Source organism: Miniopterus schreibersii (assembly GCF_964146895.1).
Source record: "Miniopterus schreibersii genome assembly, chromosome: 11".
NCBI lineage: Eukaryota > Metazoa > Chordata > Mammalia > Chiroptera > Miniopteridae > Miniopterus > Miniopterus schreibersii.
The window spans coordinates 22722023-22740812 of record NC_138111.1 but is presented as its reverse complement, the minus strand read 5'-3'; the positions used below and the strand labels follow the sequence as shown (position 1 = coordinate 22740812).

General features: G+C 41.3%; 2 protein-coding genes across 2 annotated transcripts in view; both read left to right on the top strand.

Annotated features, from left to right (window-relative positions):
• Window positions 1–5049, top strand: part of TMEFF1 (transmembrane protein with EGF like and two follistatin like domains 1) — a 65353-nt gene extending 60304 nt beyond the window's left edge. Inside the window, exons 9-10 of the mRNA XM_081150702.1 lie at window positions 84–242; window positions 3942–5049. Of these exons, the coding sequence (XP_081006828.1) occupies window positions 84–242; window positions 3942–4026 (244 nt within the window). The 3' untranslated portion in view covers window positions 4027–5049. The remainder of the gene's footprint in view (window positions 1–83; window positions 243–3941) is intronic.
• A 77-nt stretch (window positions 5050–5126) lies between these two features.
• CAVIN4 (caveolae associated protein 4) lies at window positions 5127–14639 on the top strand. The gene is made up of 2 exons (XM_081150701.1): window positions 5127–5968; window positions 12497–14639. Exons 1-2 carry the CDS (start codon window positions 5561–5563, stop codon window positions 13178–13180), a joined length of 1092 nt encoding a protein of 363 aa, XP_081006827.1. The 5' UTR covers window positions 5127–5560; the 3' UTR covers window positions 13181–14639.
• Window positions 14640–18790: the final 4151 nt, after the last annotated feature.

The window sequence follows — 18790 nt, the reverse complement described above, 5'->3', positions numbered from 1 at the left end:
TCATATCTTTTAATTTTAAAACCTAAAATTATTGAAATTTGTAATTCTCATAGGAATTCTTTTTTTTTCCTCCCCCTTTTCAGATGTGAATCTGGTTACACTGGACAGCACTGTGAAAAGACAGACTTTAGTATTCTCTATGTAGTGCCAAGCAGGCAAAAGCTTACTCATGTTCTCATTGCAGCAATTATTGGAGCTGTACAGATCGCCATTATAGTAGCTATTGTCATGTGCATAACCAGGTAGGTAATGATGACCTAAGGAATACCAACTTTGTATTAGAAGAGTGGGTAAGCTGTTAAATTAAAGGAGAACCTTGAACCTCACTCTAAATGATAGGGGCTTTAAGTCCACCAGTCTGTTAGGAAAAAAATCCTAGCATTCGTTCACTGACATTTCCATGTGGGTCTGACCTCTCCCTGTCTTGCTTCTTTAGAAGATGGACAAGAACTCATTCCCAGGGACTTGGGTCTGTCTGAGCTGCAGGTAGAGGGAGCATGAGAATATTCAGTGGCATAAAGGAATTTATGAGGCATCTTAGAACTGTGTCTTGGTTCTAAGCACTGCATTCAGGGGCAATAATGATAGTAGTGGGCATTTTAGAATGATCTGCACATACTCGGAAGAGCCATGCCAAACGTTCTTAAGCCCTGATGAACTGTAATTTGTTTTATGCCCAAAGAATATACTTTATTCATAGTAAATATAACAAGAAAGGAAGAAACCAGAGGTTACAGAAAACTGCTTTTCTTGTAATATTATTGTCTTAATGTCGTTTCATTTTCTGGAATACAGTCATGACTACTAAACTTTAAAATTCTCTAATATAACTAAAACCATTGGAGGTTATCGTAACTAAACTCCAAATTAAAGGACTATTTAGAGTGCATTGGCATGAAATGGATGTTTTCCACGCTGAGTGGAAATAACCTAAGTCAGAATTGACCTAGACCTGAGAAACATCAAAGCAAACCAAGTTCATATTGTCTCTGTGCTTCCCAGTCTCATGTCTTTTCTTCTTGCTTGCCTTTTCCATACCTCCTTTAAGGTTTGGCTCAGGACTTTCATAAACATCATCTGTATACTTTTCCCCATTATTCTGGGCAGGGGATTGGAGTGTATCAAGTACAGAGATTGGCAGGCCATAAAGGATTTATGACTCTTCTGCCCAAGGTCTGGCTTCCATCCAGACCTTCAGCATTCTCAGCCATCTGGAGCTGGAATGATAAATCTAGAAATGATAATAAAAAAAAGTGTTCTCTGAGTAACATATTTTTCATAAAATTCGGGCACTAAAGTCAGTGGACTTTATAGAACAGATGATCTGCCCTTAGGCAAGACGGCTGAGTATAAAATTGGGCAGTAGATTAAAATAGGGACATAATGATATAAAAAGTAATGACAGCAGAAAGAGAAGATAGGAAAAAAAAAAAAGTGCAACAACAGGCCTGCCTGTGGCCATTTATTATATAGGCTCAGAAGTTAAGGTGTTTGTTTGCCTATGGTCTCCCAGACTGGTAGGTGGAGGGGCCTGGACTGGATGGAGTGCTGCCTGAGTCCCCGACCATTCCTCTTTCCACTGAACAATCCAGAGGAGGGTCCATGTTGGGTCATCTGGGGATATATATTTGGCAAATGTGACTTATATATTTGGCAAATGTGACTATCGCATGGAAGCAAGGTTCCAACTTGACTGTAGCAGTTCAGGGTTTTGAACGGGAGGAATTTGGTATAAAACATTTTTTCAGAGCATTAATTTGAGTGTCATTTGCAAAATTCATTGTGTTGGAGGAGAGAAAATGTGAGGTCGGGGGCGACCATTTAGGACTTGGGGTAGTAAGTGATTTTGGAGGTGAAAGAAAGAAGTAAGGTAAAGGTAAGGGAAGATTTTGAAGCCCAGTGATAGTGCCATCTTTAAGAAGATCAAAGGATATTAGAGTCAGTGGGAAGCAACTCTTGAGTTCAACCCCTTCATTCTAGAGAAATGAGAAAACTACAGCCCTGGGATGAGAAGTACCTTGCCCAAGATCATTGAGATAGTGAAGTCCTTGTACAGATCCTAATCCAGACTATTATCCAGCTCTGTGCTCCTGTTCTCAGTGTGCTGTGATCCTCAGCTACTATATTAAATTATCCAGCGGGTAGTTTTCAAGTTATACCCTCCATTTGATACCCCAGACCCTTTGCTGCCTTCACAGACACTGAGACATCGCAGTATATTTTTAACTGTGTTACTGCTGTATCTTTACCGCCCATGGTCTTCGTAACCCAAGGGTCATGTCATTGAATATAGCATAGATCTGTCCTTGAGGCCTGTCTTTTTATTGTGGTATTTTCTCTCCTTGAATGTCTTGCTCTTTTGGATTTAGAATATTATAGTTATAATTACTTGGACTTGTCTCCTTTGAATTTTTAAGGCCTGCCTCTCCCACGCAGTCCATTACGGGACAGCTGTTCACTTTTCCCAGGGTGGCTGTTACATGCGAGGAATCTTCCTCTAATAGGGTGTTCCCACTGACCCACTTATCAAGACTGCATGAGTAACATTTTTTTCTTTTCTGCTTGGAATCATTTTTCTTGTTTTTGGACTCGTAGAAGGACAGGTTGGCAGGGTCCTTGGACATCACCCTTGACAAACCTCCTAATTTATAGATGAAAAAACCGTGGCCTTAGGAAGTTAGAACTTTTCCAAGGTCGTGGTGAATTAGTGACAGTTACAAGAGGGGTTGCTTGCTTCTTAACTAATGTCCCCATTTATGAAATAGAGATGATTCCAGCACTATCTCATAGTGTTTTTTTGAGGATTAGTGAGGTACAATTTGTGAAAAACCACATATAAAATGGAAGTGTTACCACCAAGGCTTTTGAATCAAGGCAAAGCAGTGCTCTTTGAAATTGACTAAAAACATGGAAATTTAGGAGCTCTCCTTATTACAAGACTTTCCATTAGATTATAAATTTCTTTCTTTTAATGTGAAAAACATTGATGGGTTGCCTCCGTATGTACCCTGACCGGGAATTGAACCTGTAGCCTTTTGGTGTCGGGGAATGACGTTCCAACCAACTGAGCCACGGGCCAGGGCTAGATTATGAATTTCTTGCTGACAGATTTTAGAGGTTAGTCCAACTCTTAAAATTTTACATATAGGAAAAAAAGGTTGCACAGCTAGTTTTTAGCAGAGCCCAAGCTCAGCATTACCAGCATCCATCCCAGTCCCTTTAATCCGCATTGCACAGCACAGTACTTTTTGTACACATGATAAGAGCTCATATGTTTTCATCCTATGGACAGGCACAAACACAGTTACAACACAGTGAGATTTACACCACTGTGGAGAACATGTATGGCAAAATGAGAGCGGAGTCCAGGAATATCCCTTATCCCCAGCACGACTGTTCTTTATTGGGTTCTGTGGTTTGCCCAAGCAGGGTGTGGAACGACTTCGAGTCATTGCCTAAAATCTCTAGGCATTTCCTATGTGTTCCTGTCAGAGGTTAAGTAAGCATACTTCTTCCTGATTTCTCTGTTCATCTAAGCTATTCTTATCATCTTGGGGGTGTCAGTGTTCAGGGAAAGTATGTAGGCCAGGATCCTTTCTACTGTCCCAGGTTTACATGTTATTAGTCACTGTAGCTGGGGGTTTGCCGGGCGAGAGGAAGGGTGAGGATTGCTCTTGGGGATGCAAGTGAGCAGTAGAGACCTTGGAAGTGAATTTTGTTTGTGTCTGTACCGGCATCATGTACCATCTTCCATTTTTGTCAGGAAGATAGTCGTCTGACACATTGGTCCTTACCTTGTCTTGCATCAAATAGTGTCCTGTTTCCCTTCTATCCCTTCCATATGATGGCATGCAATACAGTTTTATGTGCATTACTTTGGAAACATTTGAAATATCCTAAACAAAATGACATTTTTCTTTCTTTCTTTTTTAACTCAACAGAAAATGCCCTAAAAACAACAGAGGACGACGACAGAAGCAAAACCTAGGTCATTTTACTTCAGATACGTCATCCAGGATGGTTTAAGATGATGACTTTTATATGTACACTGACCATGTGATGTACATTTATTATGTCTTTTTTTAAAGAATGGAAATATTTATTTCAGAGGCCTTATTTTTGGACATTTTTTAGTGTAGTACAGTTGGCTCGTACTTAGAATATTCAGCTACAACAGTTTTGGACTGTTTAGTAGTGTTTGTTTTATGTTTTTAAATACAAAAATTGATTTCATAAATTTGTACCACATGGTAATTCTAAGACTTGTTCTTTACCCATGGAATGTAATATTTTTGCAAAGGTGGACCACTTCACAAATGGTTGTAAAGTCATACCCACTTCTTCCTGACCACAGCAAATGGCTAAGCATGAACTAAAGGTAAAGATGTTTACAGATTACTTTTCTTACAAAAAAAAGTTTTAGAAGACACTGTGTTTAAATAGACATTTAAATGTTTTGAGATTTAGTAACTGATTTTTTTAGACACTGCCTATCGCATGAACTGTAAAGATGTGTGTGTTAGGTGTAAAATATTTATGAGATGTATGGACTGGAATTTGATTAATTCCTCTCTTTGAAAAAGTAATTCTGATAATTCAAAAAAGTATCTGGTAGCAATGATGGAACAGATCACTGGAAAGTAGATTTAGATATTGTGAAAATAGTCTGTTTAACAAACAGATTGGAATAAAGCCTACTCTCTCAGTTAAACTACTTTAATACACATTAATTTTTAAAGAAAATATTTGTTTTAACATAAAGAAATTGTATCCGTGTTTGTGAATAAAATGCAAAAATAATTGGTGCTCTTAAAGTGAGCTTAAAAATCACCTAAGACCTCTATCCAAATTTGTCCTGTAGTAATAGCTATATTAATAGATTGTTGGTGTTTCAAGATCTGAAGTGTGAGTAGAATGTATTCAGCTGTTTAATGTGTAGTTTAGATACTCAGAAGTATGCATGTAGAACTTAAGAATATGTTCAAAATTGAATATTAATTTTAATATTTGATTTGGAAAAGCATGTTATAATATAATGTTTTCACTATATGGCCTTTGCTTTGGTGTGTTTATTTATTACATTCTTTGATATTGCTATGTCGGTGCAATTAACATGTGAAATTAATAGAAAAAGTAAATTTCAGCTCAGAATTCTTCTTTGCTTTTACAAATGCTACTGGAAATTAGTTAAAGGCAAAAAATCCTCACCTGACTAATTCAGAGTTTGCTTTTTTGGTCATTTGGCTTCTGGGCTTAATATAAGCGACATGGTGGCTTCAGTGAACTGTTTTGAGAAAAGCTTCCTCTCCTCTCCACACAGTCTTATTTGAGTCCCTTCGTCAGTCAGTAAGCATGTTTGGAACAGTCCCCAGTGCTTTGCAAGGGCTCATATTGCAGAACAGTCACGTATGGGTATTTGTAGTTATAAATACTTGACCAGTCTCCAGGGGTGGGGCTTCCAACCCTTTAAACAACCCCGCTGCCTGTTATGAAGCTAACTGTTTGCTCTAAGAGCCAGCATTGATTGTGGGAGGCCATCTTTAGCTGAGAAATAAACAAAATGGAACATAATGGGTCTGCTTCCAATGCTGGTAAGACCCACCAGAACCGCCTGTCAGGTGTGACAGAAGATGAAGACCAAGATGCCGCTCTCACCATTGTGACCGTGCTGGACAAGGTGGCCACCATCGTGGACAGAGTGCAGGCCAGCCAGAAGAGAATAGAAGAGAGGCACAGGGACATGGGAAACGCTGTCAAATCTGTCCAGATTGACCTGCTGAAGCTTTCCCAGTCCCACAGCAACACGGGCCATGTCATTAACAAGTTGTTTGAGAAAACCCGAAAAGTCAGCGCTCACATCAAAGACGTGAAGGCCCGGGTGGAGAAGCAACAGGTTCACGTGAGGAAAGTTGAAACCAAGCAAGAGGAAATAATGAAGAAAAACAAATTCCGCGTGGTAATATTCCAGGTAAGCTTGCACTTGGGTTTACCTTGATAACTACTGCAATCTCTCCTTGAACTGCCAGCAAGTCCTATCAGAACTTTCAGTGTCACCTCTTAACTATTGTATATATTCACATAGTGGAATTCCATATCAGCCGGTGTCTCAGGATCATACCATTTCTAAGTTAGCCAACCTACTATCAGATCAGTATTTTAAGCCTCATAGCCATTTCGTGTAATATGAACTATGGGCCATAGCTGGGGCTATTTCTTGCCTTTGAAACTTAATATTGGTCAGGCTCTTTCAGCATATTAGCCATAGTAGTGTGATGCCTTCTCATAGACTTTAGAATGTTAGAACTGGAAGACACCTAAGAAACCTCTGGTATAAAACACCTCTGTGTAATATAAAGAAAGAAACCTAGGACCAGGAGCCTCACAATGTGGTTTTTTAAAAAAATTATTATTATGGAGAGCCAGGAAAGCCCTAAACAGTAAAATGTACGCTCTTCAGAATATAATCTATTGGAATTTTTACGTGAGAGTCACAGTAATTAGAAACTGTATTTTATAATGAGTCAGGCAATTGTTTGTATTTTTCTTATTATTATAGTTACATAAATGTAGGAGTCACATAAGTGATTCCTTATATTTAATTACAGAGTCTTTTTACTTAACTGATTTAATATAATAGTTTTTGTGTGGCATTGTATATTGGGCTAAGTGCCTATATTACTGTACAGTTGAACTCATTTTTTTTAAAAAACATAGGACCATATTCATGGCAAATGCATAATACCTATAATATATTTTAAAATTCTTACAAATCAAAGGGAAAAAGTTGAATTCCCCTCCCATGGTAGAAAAACGGGAAAATTATTATCAGGCAGTTCACAAAAGACAGAAATAAAGGAGCAAAATTCCACCTTCACCTACTTAAATATTTGCAGTTGCTAAAATATAACATACTCAGAGTTTAAGGGTGGGAAAAAAAACAAGCACTACAGTATTCTGCTAGTAGGAGTATTAATTGCTACAGTAGCTCTGGAGGGCGGTTTTGTTAGTAGGTATTAAGAACTTTAAAAATTCACAAACCTTTTGGCCTAAAAATTAATGTCAAATATTTTGTTCTAAGCGTAAAATCAGTAATATATGCAGGGATGTTCATTGGTGCATATATATACATTGTTACCACACTGTATTTTTAAAATTGATGCATGCTCGTATACTTAGGGGGAAAAACCTAGAAGAATAAAAATAAAATGAAATAGGAACACAGTTGGATTATGTAGGCAGATGATTGTAAGATACTAGGGATGTAGGCAATAGCCCCCCACAGCATTCTCTATACATTAGTCAATTCTGCAGGGCCCTCTGTTGACTGATAAAGTTACACAGTGGTTTTGTGCATTTTTTTTTTTTTTTAATTTATCTTTATTGTTGAAGATATTACAGATGTCCCTCTTTCCCCCCCATTAACCCCTCCCATCCCCCACTCACTCCTCCCCCCAGGCCCTCACCACACTATTGTCTGTGTCCATGGGTTACGCACATATGCATACAAATTCTCTGGTTAATCTCACCCACCCACCCACCCACTCACGCCTTACCTCTGAGATTCCTCAGTCTGTTCCATGCTTCTGTGTCTCTGTATCTATTCTGTTCATGAGTCTATTTTGTTCATTAGATTCCACATATGAGTGAGATCATGTGATACTTGTCTTTCTCTGCCTGGCTTATTTCACTTAGCATAATATTCTCCAGGTCATTCTATACTGTCCCAGAGGGTATGAGCTCCTTCTTTATAGCTGCGTAGTATTAAGAGCCTATTGGTTGTTTAGGAAGAAGTATGGGAAGCAGGGAGAAGTGTTGCTTGTTTCAAAGGTAGAAGGTTGGACTCCGCCACTTCCCTTTCCTTCCAGACCCCTGGAAGTTCTCCAGACTTAAAAATTTGAAAAAACCCAGTCACCTGAGTCTCAGAGGCCAGTTCCAGTGTTAGTGTATGTCATGGAGATCTGGATTTGGCACTGGAGAATGCGGTATCCGTTCTTCAATTCACTCTCCAAGGGCGTTGGCCGTAATGGGCACAAGTCACCTTGTGCTTACATGGGGCTGGCCAACAAACATTCTTAGTATGCAGCGTCCCTCCTGAGAACGGTTGTGCCAAGAATGACCAGGTACCAATCAAGATTTACAGAGGCTACAGCAAAGAAGTTTCCGAGAAGTTCTAATTCACTCTTGTTTGTCTGTTGATATAATTAAAAAAAAAAAAAAAAGTTGTGATGTTTCTGTAGTCACCCACTTATTCCCTAAAATGTGCTATTTTTTCTCTTTGAGCCCCTATAGTTACTTGAAAGAACAGAAGATAGTATGAAAAAGCAGCTGAGAGGCACTAGTTAGGTCAGATCTCTTTCCTTGTGAGATGGAGTGCTGTGAAGATTCTGTGAAATTAAGTTTTTGGGGTAAGCAAGCAGCAGCTTGTCAGTAAGCAGTCAATTATAACGGGAGAGCTTGTAGAGAAGATGAAGGCAAATCACAGTGGACATAGAACTCGGATTTGGTGAATCAAAGATATTAGAACACTACACAATATTCACATGATTATTCTTAAAGTCATTCTTATAATTCATTCTCATAGTTAATATGGACATTGAGAATGCCCCTTCTACTAAAATTAACTTGAAGCTGAGTAATTCAGCTATAGGATATGTACATTTCTGTTTGGATCCTTCCTCTAAAAGATTTCCCAGGATATATCTTTTGATGGCAATCTTTATTGGTTTTTTCTCTCTCACAGTTGTGTATGCTGAGCTGTCACCTAATCCTGGACATTGGCATTAAAAAATTATTATTTCTCATACAGTTATCATTTCTCTCTGAACCTGCTTACACTTTGATGACCTTCTCATCATACAAGCTGGAGTCTTAGCATATCTTCTAACAATTTTGCTTACTAAACACATGCCTGTGGTTACCAAGTGAGATATTTGCCATTCCTTAATGATAATTCCCAGACCTCTATATATTCCAAATTCCTCTGCCTATATTACTATGATATTCAGTTATGACCCAAAGTATTTATTTTGTTATAAAAATCATCTTTTTTACCTGGAATTTTACATAAAAAGATATATAATAATTGTATTTGGAAATCAACTATAATTCAATCCCATAATCTTCAATTATTACTACAGTGTAGTCACCACTGACTCATGGTATCTCTCACTCACAGGCGTTACAACAAATAGATCCATATAACAGTACTTTCCCTGACTCTACCTCTGTTTTATTTTAAGTCTGCTTTTGTGTAATTTGTTGAGCAGGTGAAGGAGGGTATGTGATTCCCGAGTTAAGCTGTATCTGCTTTCACAGCAGGATTGTGATGGGTTTTCCCCCTACCAAGCAGTAATTATTTTTTGGTCCCTTCCTTTTCTAATTATACCTTCCCGAGCCGCACCCACCCACGCAGTGCTGCTGAAGCTACTCCCTGCAGCAGGTGTCAGGAAAGGAGAGGAATAATTTTGCTGCTTCTGATTTATCAGAGAGCTCTGTGACGCCCACCCTACCTCTTTATTTACTTTACTTTTTTTAAAGCTCCTAGACTCTCTAATCTTGTAGCCAAAGAATTTAATATTTAATAAGTATCTAAATAAATAAGGCTCCAGGAATCCTTCTTGACCATAGACTAATAGGTTTTGGAATACACATAAATGTGTTTCTTACATTTTCTTCTGAACAGGTTTAATCTGGCTATAAAATAGGAGCAGTTTGCTTTAGGAATTTTACCTAAGGGGGTCAGTTAAAAGTCTCGTGATCTTCAAAGTTTTGATTGTTCAGTTTTAGAAATAACCCCTAAATAGTGAGTTGGGTTCCTTTTAGCAGCTGGGTTTCTGGGCTGATTCTTAAGGTCACCAGTGTCCTTGTTCCCAAGTCCAGTTCTCAATCTCCTTTTGACACATTTGATAGTTGATTCCCTCTCCCTCCCAAAAAACTTCTTTTCCCTTAGCTGCTGGGGGGTGCTACTTACTCTCTCTTGGATGTCTTCCTGACTCACTGGCTGATATTTCTCCATTTGATTTTCTCATCTCTTCTTATCTACAAGTTCAAAATTCATTTATATCCTATAACACCCAAATCTAGAAATTTCTAAATTTTTTTATAACTTATTTGGAGCAAGACCTTACTTGACTCAAACTCATTTGATGGCAAAACCTGACCTGAAATAGTATGAGGCTGTTTATAGTTTTTAGCCCACCTTAGAGTGAATATTCATATTTTTTGCCACCAAAATGTTTCTTCCCAATGTCTCACTGGGAATGTTACATAATATATTATTTTCCCCAAATCTGAAATGTTCTGAATTCTGAAACATACCTTGATCCCAAGGAGTTTGAATAACAGTGTAGACTCATTCACTCAATGTCTTGGTGATCTCTTTAGTCTCATGATTTCTAATTTAATCTTTATGTTAATGACTCTTGAATGTTTATCTGTAGTCCAGACCTCCCTTCTGAACTCCAGACTTACACACTCAGCTGCCTACTTGGCATCTCTACTTGGATTTCCAGGGGGCAGCTCAGAGTCATCACATATAGATCCCATCCTTCTCATCCAGTCTCTTCCCCCTGCCATCTTTATCATCTCCTTTAATGACAGATCTGTCCTTCAGTTGGTTAGACCATGCACTTGAGAATTGTCATTGACACTCTCTAACACTCCACATCCAAATCTAGCAGCAAATCCTGTTGGCTCTTACCTTCAAAGTAGATCAGGAATCAGACCACTTCTCACCACCACCTCTGCCAACTCCTTGGTCCATCTCTCACCTGACTTATCTCAGTGGTCTCAAACAGTTCTCCCAGATTCTTATCTTGCCCCTATAGCCTGTTTTCAACAGAGTGGTCCTTTTACAAACATGGGTCAAATCATGTCACTACTCTCCTCAAAACTCTTAAAAGGCTTCCTCTCACGCTCAGCGTAAAGAGCCACTGCCCTTGCTATTGGATACGGAGCCCTACGTGACCAGGCCCTCCTGCTTCCTCCCTCGCCCTCTCTCCTCCTCCTCTTGCCCCTAGACCACTCTGCTCCGGCCACTCTGCCCACCTTGCTATTTCTCCTTCCCTCCCAGATGCAGCATTTGCTTGCAGGTCTAGGCTGATGTCACCTTATTAGTGAGACCTTTCTGAGCATCCTCTTCAGTCACTTCCCTGCTTTATTTTTCACCTCTTAGCATTTACCACCATCCAACATACTTTATATTCAGCTTGCCTATTTCTCTCTCTCGCAAACTGTAAGCTCCTCTACTCTGTTTCTTCACAGGAGGTGGTTCTCAGTTCCTAGGACATTGACTGTGTATGGTCAGTGCTTAGTTACTATTTGTTGGATGAAGACATAGCCTCTTATTTGACCTGCCAGTCATACTGGGCATAAAACATAAGACACATCTTTGTTTTCATGAACTTATCAAGTGAAAGCCTCGGAGACATTTATAAATAAGTAGAGTTCCAATTCAATTCAAACTGTGGTAGATGCTGTAAATAGAGATATGCACGTGTCATTTTGACGTAAGTTGGAGACACCATTAGCCTCTTGGGGAAGTTAGGGATATTTGAGTCCATTCTTGAAGAGAGAGATTTTTTACAAAGCTGAACAGAGGTGAAGGGGCATTTAAGGTAGCGAGAACCTTAAGGTACACAATGTTTTCATTTATGTTTGGGGAACTGAGAGTGGCTGTGTGCTGCTGGACTGGAGGTGTGAGGAAGTGGCTTGGCTCAAACTGAAGGGCCTTCTCATCGTACTGAAGAGTTTGAATGCTATCCTTTGAGTATTGATGAGCTCCCAGAAGTTTTAAAGTAGAGAAAGGATATGATCGGAGCTATGCTTTAGGAATATTTCTCAGGAAACGCTTAGGTGATGTTTTCGAGGTAGAAGTATTATACAGATTCAGGCCTCAGGTGAAAAAAACTTGAATTAAGACCTTGGTAGAGGCAAGGGGGAAAGAGATGGGAACAGAGGAGTTATTAAACAGTGGTATTGACAGTACTTGGATATGGGATGAGTGAATAAGCACTGTTATTGAGCAGTTGGATATGGGATAAGAAGGAGGGGAAATATTTGGGACGATGCTTCTGAGATTTCTAGCTGGGTGGCACCAGGATGGGTATTGGTGCTGAGAGGTCCAGGAAGGGAAATAGCTATGGAGAGACGATGGGTAGGCCTTGAGTTAAGTTTGAGATACTCGTGCTACATCTAGGTGGAGAAGTCTGTCATTTGAAAATGTGTCTTCATCTTAGGAGAAGGGAAAGGAGGTAAAGAGAAAATATTTTGAATTTGCTTACAATTCACAATTCTGAAGGCAGAGGTATGGGTAAGGTTGCTCAGGGTGAGCTTGGGGGGTGAAGAAGAAATAAAATGAAGAAGAGAGAAGAGAGAAACCCGGAGAGTTACCATTTATGGAGTGGGCATAGGATAAACCGCCCATGGAGGAGATTTAAAGGCATTGCAGAAGGCGAAGGAGCTGGTCTCTAACACGCTTGCTTTCTCTCTCCCCCAGGAGGACATTCGGTGTCCCACATCCCTGTCTGTCGTCAAAGACAAAAACCTAAGTGAGACTCAAGAGGAAGATGATGAAGATGTCTTCGATCCCCCAATAGATCTGTCTTCGGATGAGGAATATTACGTTGAAGAAAGCAGATCCACCAGGCTCAGGAAGTCAGGCAAGGAGCACATCGATAATATCAAAAAGGCGTTTTCCAAAGAAAACATGCAGAAGACACGGCAGAATTTCGACAAGGGAGTCAACAGAATTAGAACCAGAATAGTGACCCCAGAGAGGAGAGAGAGGCTCAGGCAGTCGGGGGAGAGGCTCAGGCAGTCGGGGGAGAGGCTGAAGCAGTCCGGGGAGAGATTTAAGAAATCTATTTCCAACGCAGCTCCCTCGAAGGAAGCTTTTAATTTGCATAGCCTTCGGAAAGCGAAAGGCCGACCGGTGGCCCAGGGTCCAGGAGAGGTCCGGGAGATGGGTGTGGACATCATCGCCGGGAGCCAGTCGCTGGGCCCCATCAATGAGCTCTACAGCGACGAGCTCAGTGGAACAGACCAGGAGGAGGCCAGGGTGGTGTATCCTCGCTGTGAAGAGGGGGACAACCCTGCCCCTGAGCCTTTAAAAGTTACTTTTAAACCCCAGGTGAAAGATGATGACGAATCTCTTTTGGTAGATTTAAAGCAGTCTTCGTAGAGAGGAACTAAGTATATTTTAAGTCTAAATCACCTTAATCATGCAGTTCCAGTTTAAGTAGTATAGTCACTTAATATTTATTGGCCATTTAGGGAACAATAAATGATATGATTTTTATTTCTTATGTTTAAAATCTTAAAGGTAATACAAATATTACATATATACATTTCCTAGTAAGTTCCCTGGGGATTCTTTCTTTCTCCCCCTGGCTTATAAGATTCTAGCAGCGTCCTGTCGTGTCACTCTCACTGCAGCTGTGGATTCTTAAGTTCCTTTCTGTTGCCCACCAGAAAAATAGCTTCCTAGAGAGGGTCAGTTAGGTGTTTAGTAGTTTAAAACACCTAAGTGAAGGGCAGATATGTGGCCATCATTTGCATTTGCAAGTGTACCCTCAGTATTGGTCTAGATTTAATATGGCTGATCTCCAAGGGGATTATATCATCCATATGTTCAAGTCAACAGACTTGTTAGTAAGTTAGCAATCACACGTCTTTTTGATGCTTTTGCATAAAGAAAGGAGGTTCTGGACTTGAGCATTTGGTTCTGGCGTCACAGCTGTACTTACAGTGAGCACTTGGCACATCGCCTGCTCACAAGCTCGTCAGTAAATTGGAGGAGGCTGGCCTGTCCTGCATCTCAGAGAGAACTGTCGTGAAGATCACAGGAAACGGTGTACATTCTGGGGGAACAAGAAACATATCCAGAGGAAACGAGCCCTGCTGATTTTGTAGACAGAATCCAATTAATTACACCTGACAAAGCCCTGAGCACCAAGCTGTGAGGACCTAGGTTGGACGGACACTGAAGTTGGTCTTCAGAAGCCTTTTCACAGAGTCGGGAATGAAAGATAAATGTTTGGGTGACATTTTTTTGTCAAAGACTAAAATGAAACCTTGGGTTTGAGTTGGATCTTAAAAGTATTCACAGGGGTTCATCGTAGCTGCTCTGGGAGGGAGCCAGACTCCACACTTAGCTTTAGACATAGCCAATCTGGAAGCAGATATTATTGCTAAAGAAAGACAGGAATGGTCTTACTGGTTCTGCACTGCTGGTAATGTTTAAATCTTCTGGTTTTGTAATAGGGGGGAGAGGGTGGAATTGTTGAATTTGAAGAGTTTGGGCAACAATCAGCTTTCAGATCAGTTCTGGATGCCCAGGTAGTAATTGTAATAAATGTACACACACAGGGACATGTGTGCACACCACAGACACCCAACAAACCAACTAGGATTTTTGACTCAGTTACCCAGGTGTTTGGGTTTGGGAGTTTGATTCAGCATCATTACTCTGCATGAACACATGAAATCATAAATTGTTCATCTTTTTCTATTGATAACTAACATGTATACAACACTGAACAATCTTCGAGTAATTTAAAAAAGTGTTATCATTCAAAAAGAGCTTGGATGCCTAATCACATACTTCCTTAAAGCCATAATAAATTTGAATTTAAAAAAGACATGGTTACAAAGTTTGATGTCAGTGTCCTATTTGTAAATATCGTTACTAGTAATGAATGCAAACAGCATGGTGTGAATTTGATATAACAACTCTTCTTATTTATTGAGTACCTCCTATAAACCTGGTACAGTCAAGGCTCTGGGAATAGAAGAATTAGCAAGACAAAGTCCCTGCTCTCAGAGAGCTAGCATTCCAGAGAGAGACTAACAGTAAGCGAACATATCAGGTGGTGGTAAGTGTTATGAAGGAGGGTTAGGGGATTGGGCTGGATGGGTGGGTGGTGCAGGCTGGGTGCTATCTTAGAAAGGGTGTCCAGGAAGGCCTCTCTGAGAAGGTAGCCACAATATCCTGAATTTAATGAGTCAACCATGCAGGTGTTTCTGGGGGAAAAATTTCTGTACGATCAGGGGACAGTGGCTGAAGGGGGTGAGGGTGGAAGAGTAGGAGGAGGGGCGTGTTACACGCTGTGGCCAAGACCTTGGTTTTTACTCTGAATGAGGACACTTTGGAGCTTGTTGAGCAAGTGACATGATCTAATCTATTGGTCTGATTATTTATACTCCTTGAAAAGTCAAACTACAGTGTTCACACAAAAAGCTAACTACAATTCCTGTCTTAGTTCCCACTGCAAAGGAAATCACTCCGACTCCGAATGTTTGCTCCTTAATGGCTTACTCCTGGGCCCAGGAAAACCCGTTGCGGCTCATGGCTGACATCTAGCGGATATTTTCCTAATTGTTTATAAACCTGCAGTTTGAACCGTACCAGCTCTTAAGAAGAGAGGGTGAACTTGAACATCACAGACAGGATGACAGAACAGTAACTGTTACTGGAATAGTATAGTGGATCTGCCTCCTTGCTTTTCTTTGACTCATATTGAAGTAAATTTGCATTTTTCTAGGATATATCCATTAGAACTGGCGAGGTTAGCTGCCAGAAGATTGAGCCATCAAAATGATGGGCTGGTAAGGGGAGGTTACGTCAGGACCCGGTGAGCTCAACCAGTAGCAAGTTCTTTGACTTTAGGGGTGGCCCTCAAAAGACAGCCTGTGGTCTGCTGTGTGGTGTCTGAGGGTGCATGGTGGGAGGAAGCTCAAGGCAGCGTGGATGTACTCAAACGCGGGAGAGGCTGGGCGCTTCCCCAAACCTGGGTGGCGTGTGACAGTGTAGCAGTCAAGAGCTGTAGCTTTACAGTTGGACCCCTGGCTCCGTGCCTCATTCGGCCATTTACTGACTGTGAGAACTTGGGCAAGTTGCACTCTCTGTTTCTCAGTTTCTAAATTAGTACCTACTTTGTAAAAATGTTTTATTAGGTCAGGTAATGGATGCAAAGCACTCAAGCTAGCATTTAGTCAGTAACAGGTACTGTTGTTCAGAGAAACCTCAAGTAGCCATTAGAGGCAGAGAAACAGGCTATTGTAGTAATAATAGAATCTGCATTAAAAACTTTTTTTTGCCCCCAGCATTTAACATTCACAGAGTTTAGTTTTTAACCATTTTGTATATCTCTATGATCCATTTAATGTGCATAGATTGGGGATAGTTGAATATTCTGTGTAACTAAGGTATATAATTTATACTCTATAGAGATTAAAATGGTTTAGTGGCTTTCATTACTTTTAGGGGAAAAGCCTCAAATATTTAGCTCTGCAGGATCTGGCTCCTGACTGCCTCATCAGTCATTGGTCTTCCCTCTTGGTTTCTGCATTCCAGACACTGGCCTTCTGCAGGTCCTCCAATCCATTGTCCCACCTGTCTCAGGACTTTTGCACAGGCTGTTCCCTTAGCCTGCCCACACCTCTCCCACCCCACCCCAACAACCAAGCACCTGCTTGTAACACCCATTCATTCATCTTTCAGATTCCGGCTCAAATGACACTTCCTCAGGGAAGCTTTCCCCACCTCCACCCCACTCCCCGCTGGGCAAGCCTCCCTGGTTACATGATCTCGTAGCTTTCGGCACTTTTAATTTTTCTTCAGAACACTTATTACAGTTTGAAAGTGTATGTTTCGATGATTATTTGTCTGATTGACCCATTGTTCTGACCCTACCACAGTGCCTGGTGCATTTAGACTTTCAGGTATTTTTTTTAAAAAATATGTTTTTATTGATTTCAGAGAGAGGAAGGAAGAGAGAGAGAGGGAAACATCAGTGATGAGAGAGTCATTGATCGGCTGCCTCCTGCACGCCTCCTAGCGGTGGTCAAGCCCGCAACCCCGGCATGTGTCCTGATGGGGATTTGATCTGGATCATAGTCGATGCTCATCTGCTGAGCCACATTGGCCGGGCAAAACTTCCAGGTATTTTCTGAACAGTAATGAGAGTAATCTGAAGAGAGATGGGTCTTATTTGAAATTTAAAATGCAGACATAGGGAAGACACTTAGTGACTGACTCTGAGTGGGAAGGGTAAGGTGGGTTCCACGGTGTGATGTCCAGGGTCCCTCTTGCAGACTAGGCACTCGTCCCTCCAGGTGCTGGGAGTTTTGGATGCCCCTCAGCCTGGTCCTGCTACAGGAACTGCCCTCAGCAAAGAGATCTACCTCACCCAAGGACATGTCCCCTCCTGAGAAGAGCCCACCTGTAGGGTCCAGTTGATGGGAGAATATGGGTCCTGCCCCTTGCCTCAGCCTGGGGCAATTCTGAAGGGCCATCCCAGTTCCAGATTGTCATAGGATTGGGTGGGGCCACTCTTGTAACTGAATCAACAGTACACCTACCCCCTGCTGCCATCCTTCCTCCCTCAGCCCTCGAAGGTGCTGTTCCTGAGAGAACCCACCCTCCATACGGGCCTCAGGGTCTCTCTTCTAGGGCCTGAGGGGGAGGGAGAAGTCTAAGGGAGCTCCTCAATTTCTGGCTTCCCCCAGAGGTAAAGAGGCCTGATCAGAGGGGCTGGAGCTGCCCTGTTAGATGCAGAAGTTGAGGGGTGTTGTCAGGGACTTCCTGAGGGAGAGGCAGGGAGGGAGGGAGCTCTGCAGAGGCTCCACAAGAAAAGGAGCGGCCCTGAAACCTGCCGCACCTGGAAGGCACTACTGTCCTCCAGGTTTCCTAGCTAGGAGCCAGAGAGTAATCCCCCGTGACCCCTGCGCCACGAGCCCCACGAGTGTTCTGCGGAGGCCCCTTCACTAAGCCTGAAGTCGGAGGCAGGCCTCTTACACCCACCACCTCTGGTCCGAGGACCAGCAGGGCTCTCGGAAGGAATCTTCCACCCCACTCCCTTCCCCTCTCTACTCTGACCCTTTCGTACCTTCAAATGGGCAGGACAGTGGTTGATTCAAGATGTTTTTAGCCAAGTTCTTTGCAAATCCACCAGGGGGGTCTGTTTCATTACTCCTTTTGATGGGGTGAACAAAAATAGGTTTACAGTTGTGAGTATTTGAAACACAGAATTTATTCTTGTATTATTATTTATTAATTATTGTATTATTTTTTATTATCATTATTAACCGACTTTTGCCCACCCCTGTATTGATTCATGCCTCCCAAACAGGAAGAATTTAGGTTTGAAGCTTCATCTTTATAAAAAATCAACCTGTAAAAAGCAAGCAAAACTTTTATGGAATGAAAGCTTCCTCTACTTGACTTCAGAAACCAGGGCTGCCTCTCCATTCAGACCCGTTCAGATCCTGATTCCACTGAGCAAGCAGAGCTAAATTCTAGGCCCTTCTTTCTCAGTGCACTTCCCGCGGATGCCAGTATACTGAGAGAGCTGGACTCAAAGGAGGAAACTGTGTTCTTTCTCCACTGACTCTGTCAGGCTTATCCTATGACTTTAGTCACTCTCAGATAATAAGTCCTTGTGTTACTTTCAGGCCCAAGAGTGGTCTTCTTTGAGTAGTTGAAATTCCAGTCCAGTGCCACAATGATGTAACAGCTTTCTCTCATCTATTTGAAAGTTTCTCAGCACGACTTCATTGATTAAAAAAAAAAATCAAACCACATAGAAGGGTTTATAAAATAGTGGTCACCTGCCACACTCATCTCCCCACCCTCAATCAGAGGGAGTCATAATAAACTCTTGTTTGGTTTTTTATTTTGAAAAGTTTTTTAAAAATATCTTTGATTTTAGAGAGAAAGGAAGGAAGAGGGAGAGGGAGAGAGACACTGATGTGAGAGAAACATCAATTGGTTGCCTCCCACACAGACCCC

What these genes read in the sequence shown, in the direction of transcription:
- CAVIN4 (XM_081150701.1), top strand. Translation starts at nt 5,561, where the DNA reads ATGGAACATAATGGGTCTGCTTCCAATGCTGGTAAGACCCACCAGAAC. An exon ending in TCCGCGTGGTAATATTCCAG is followed by an intron (nt 5,969 to 12,496) that starts GTAAGCTTGCAC and finishes TCTCTCCCCCAG; the next exon opens with GAGGACATTCGGTGTCCCAC.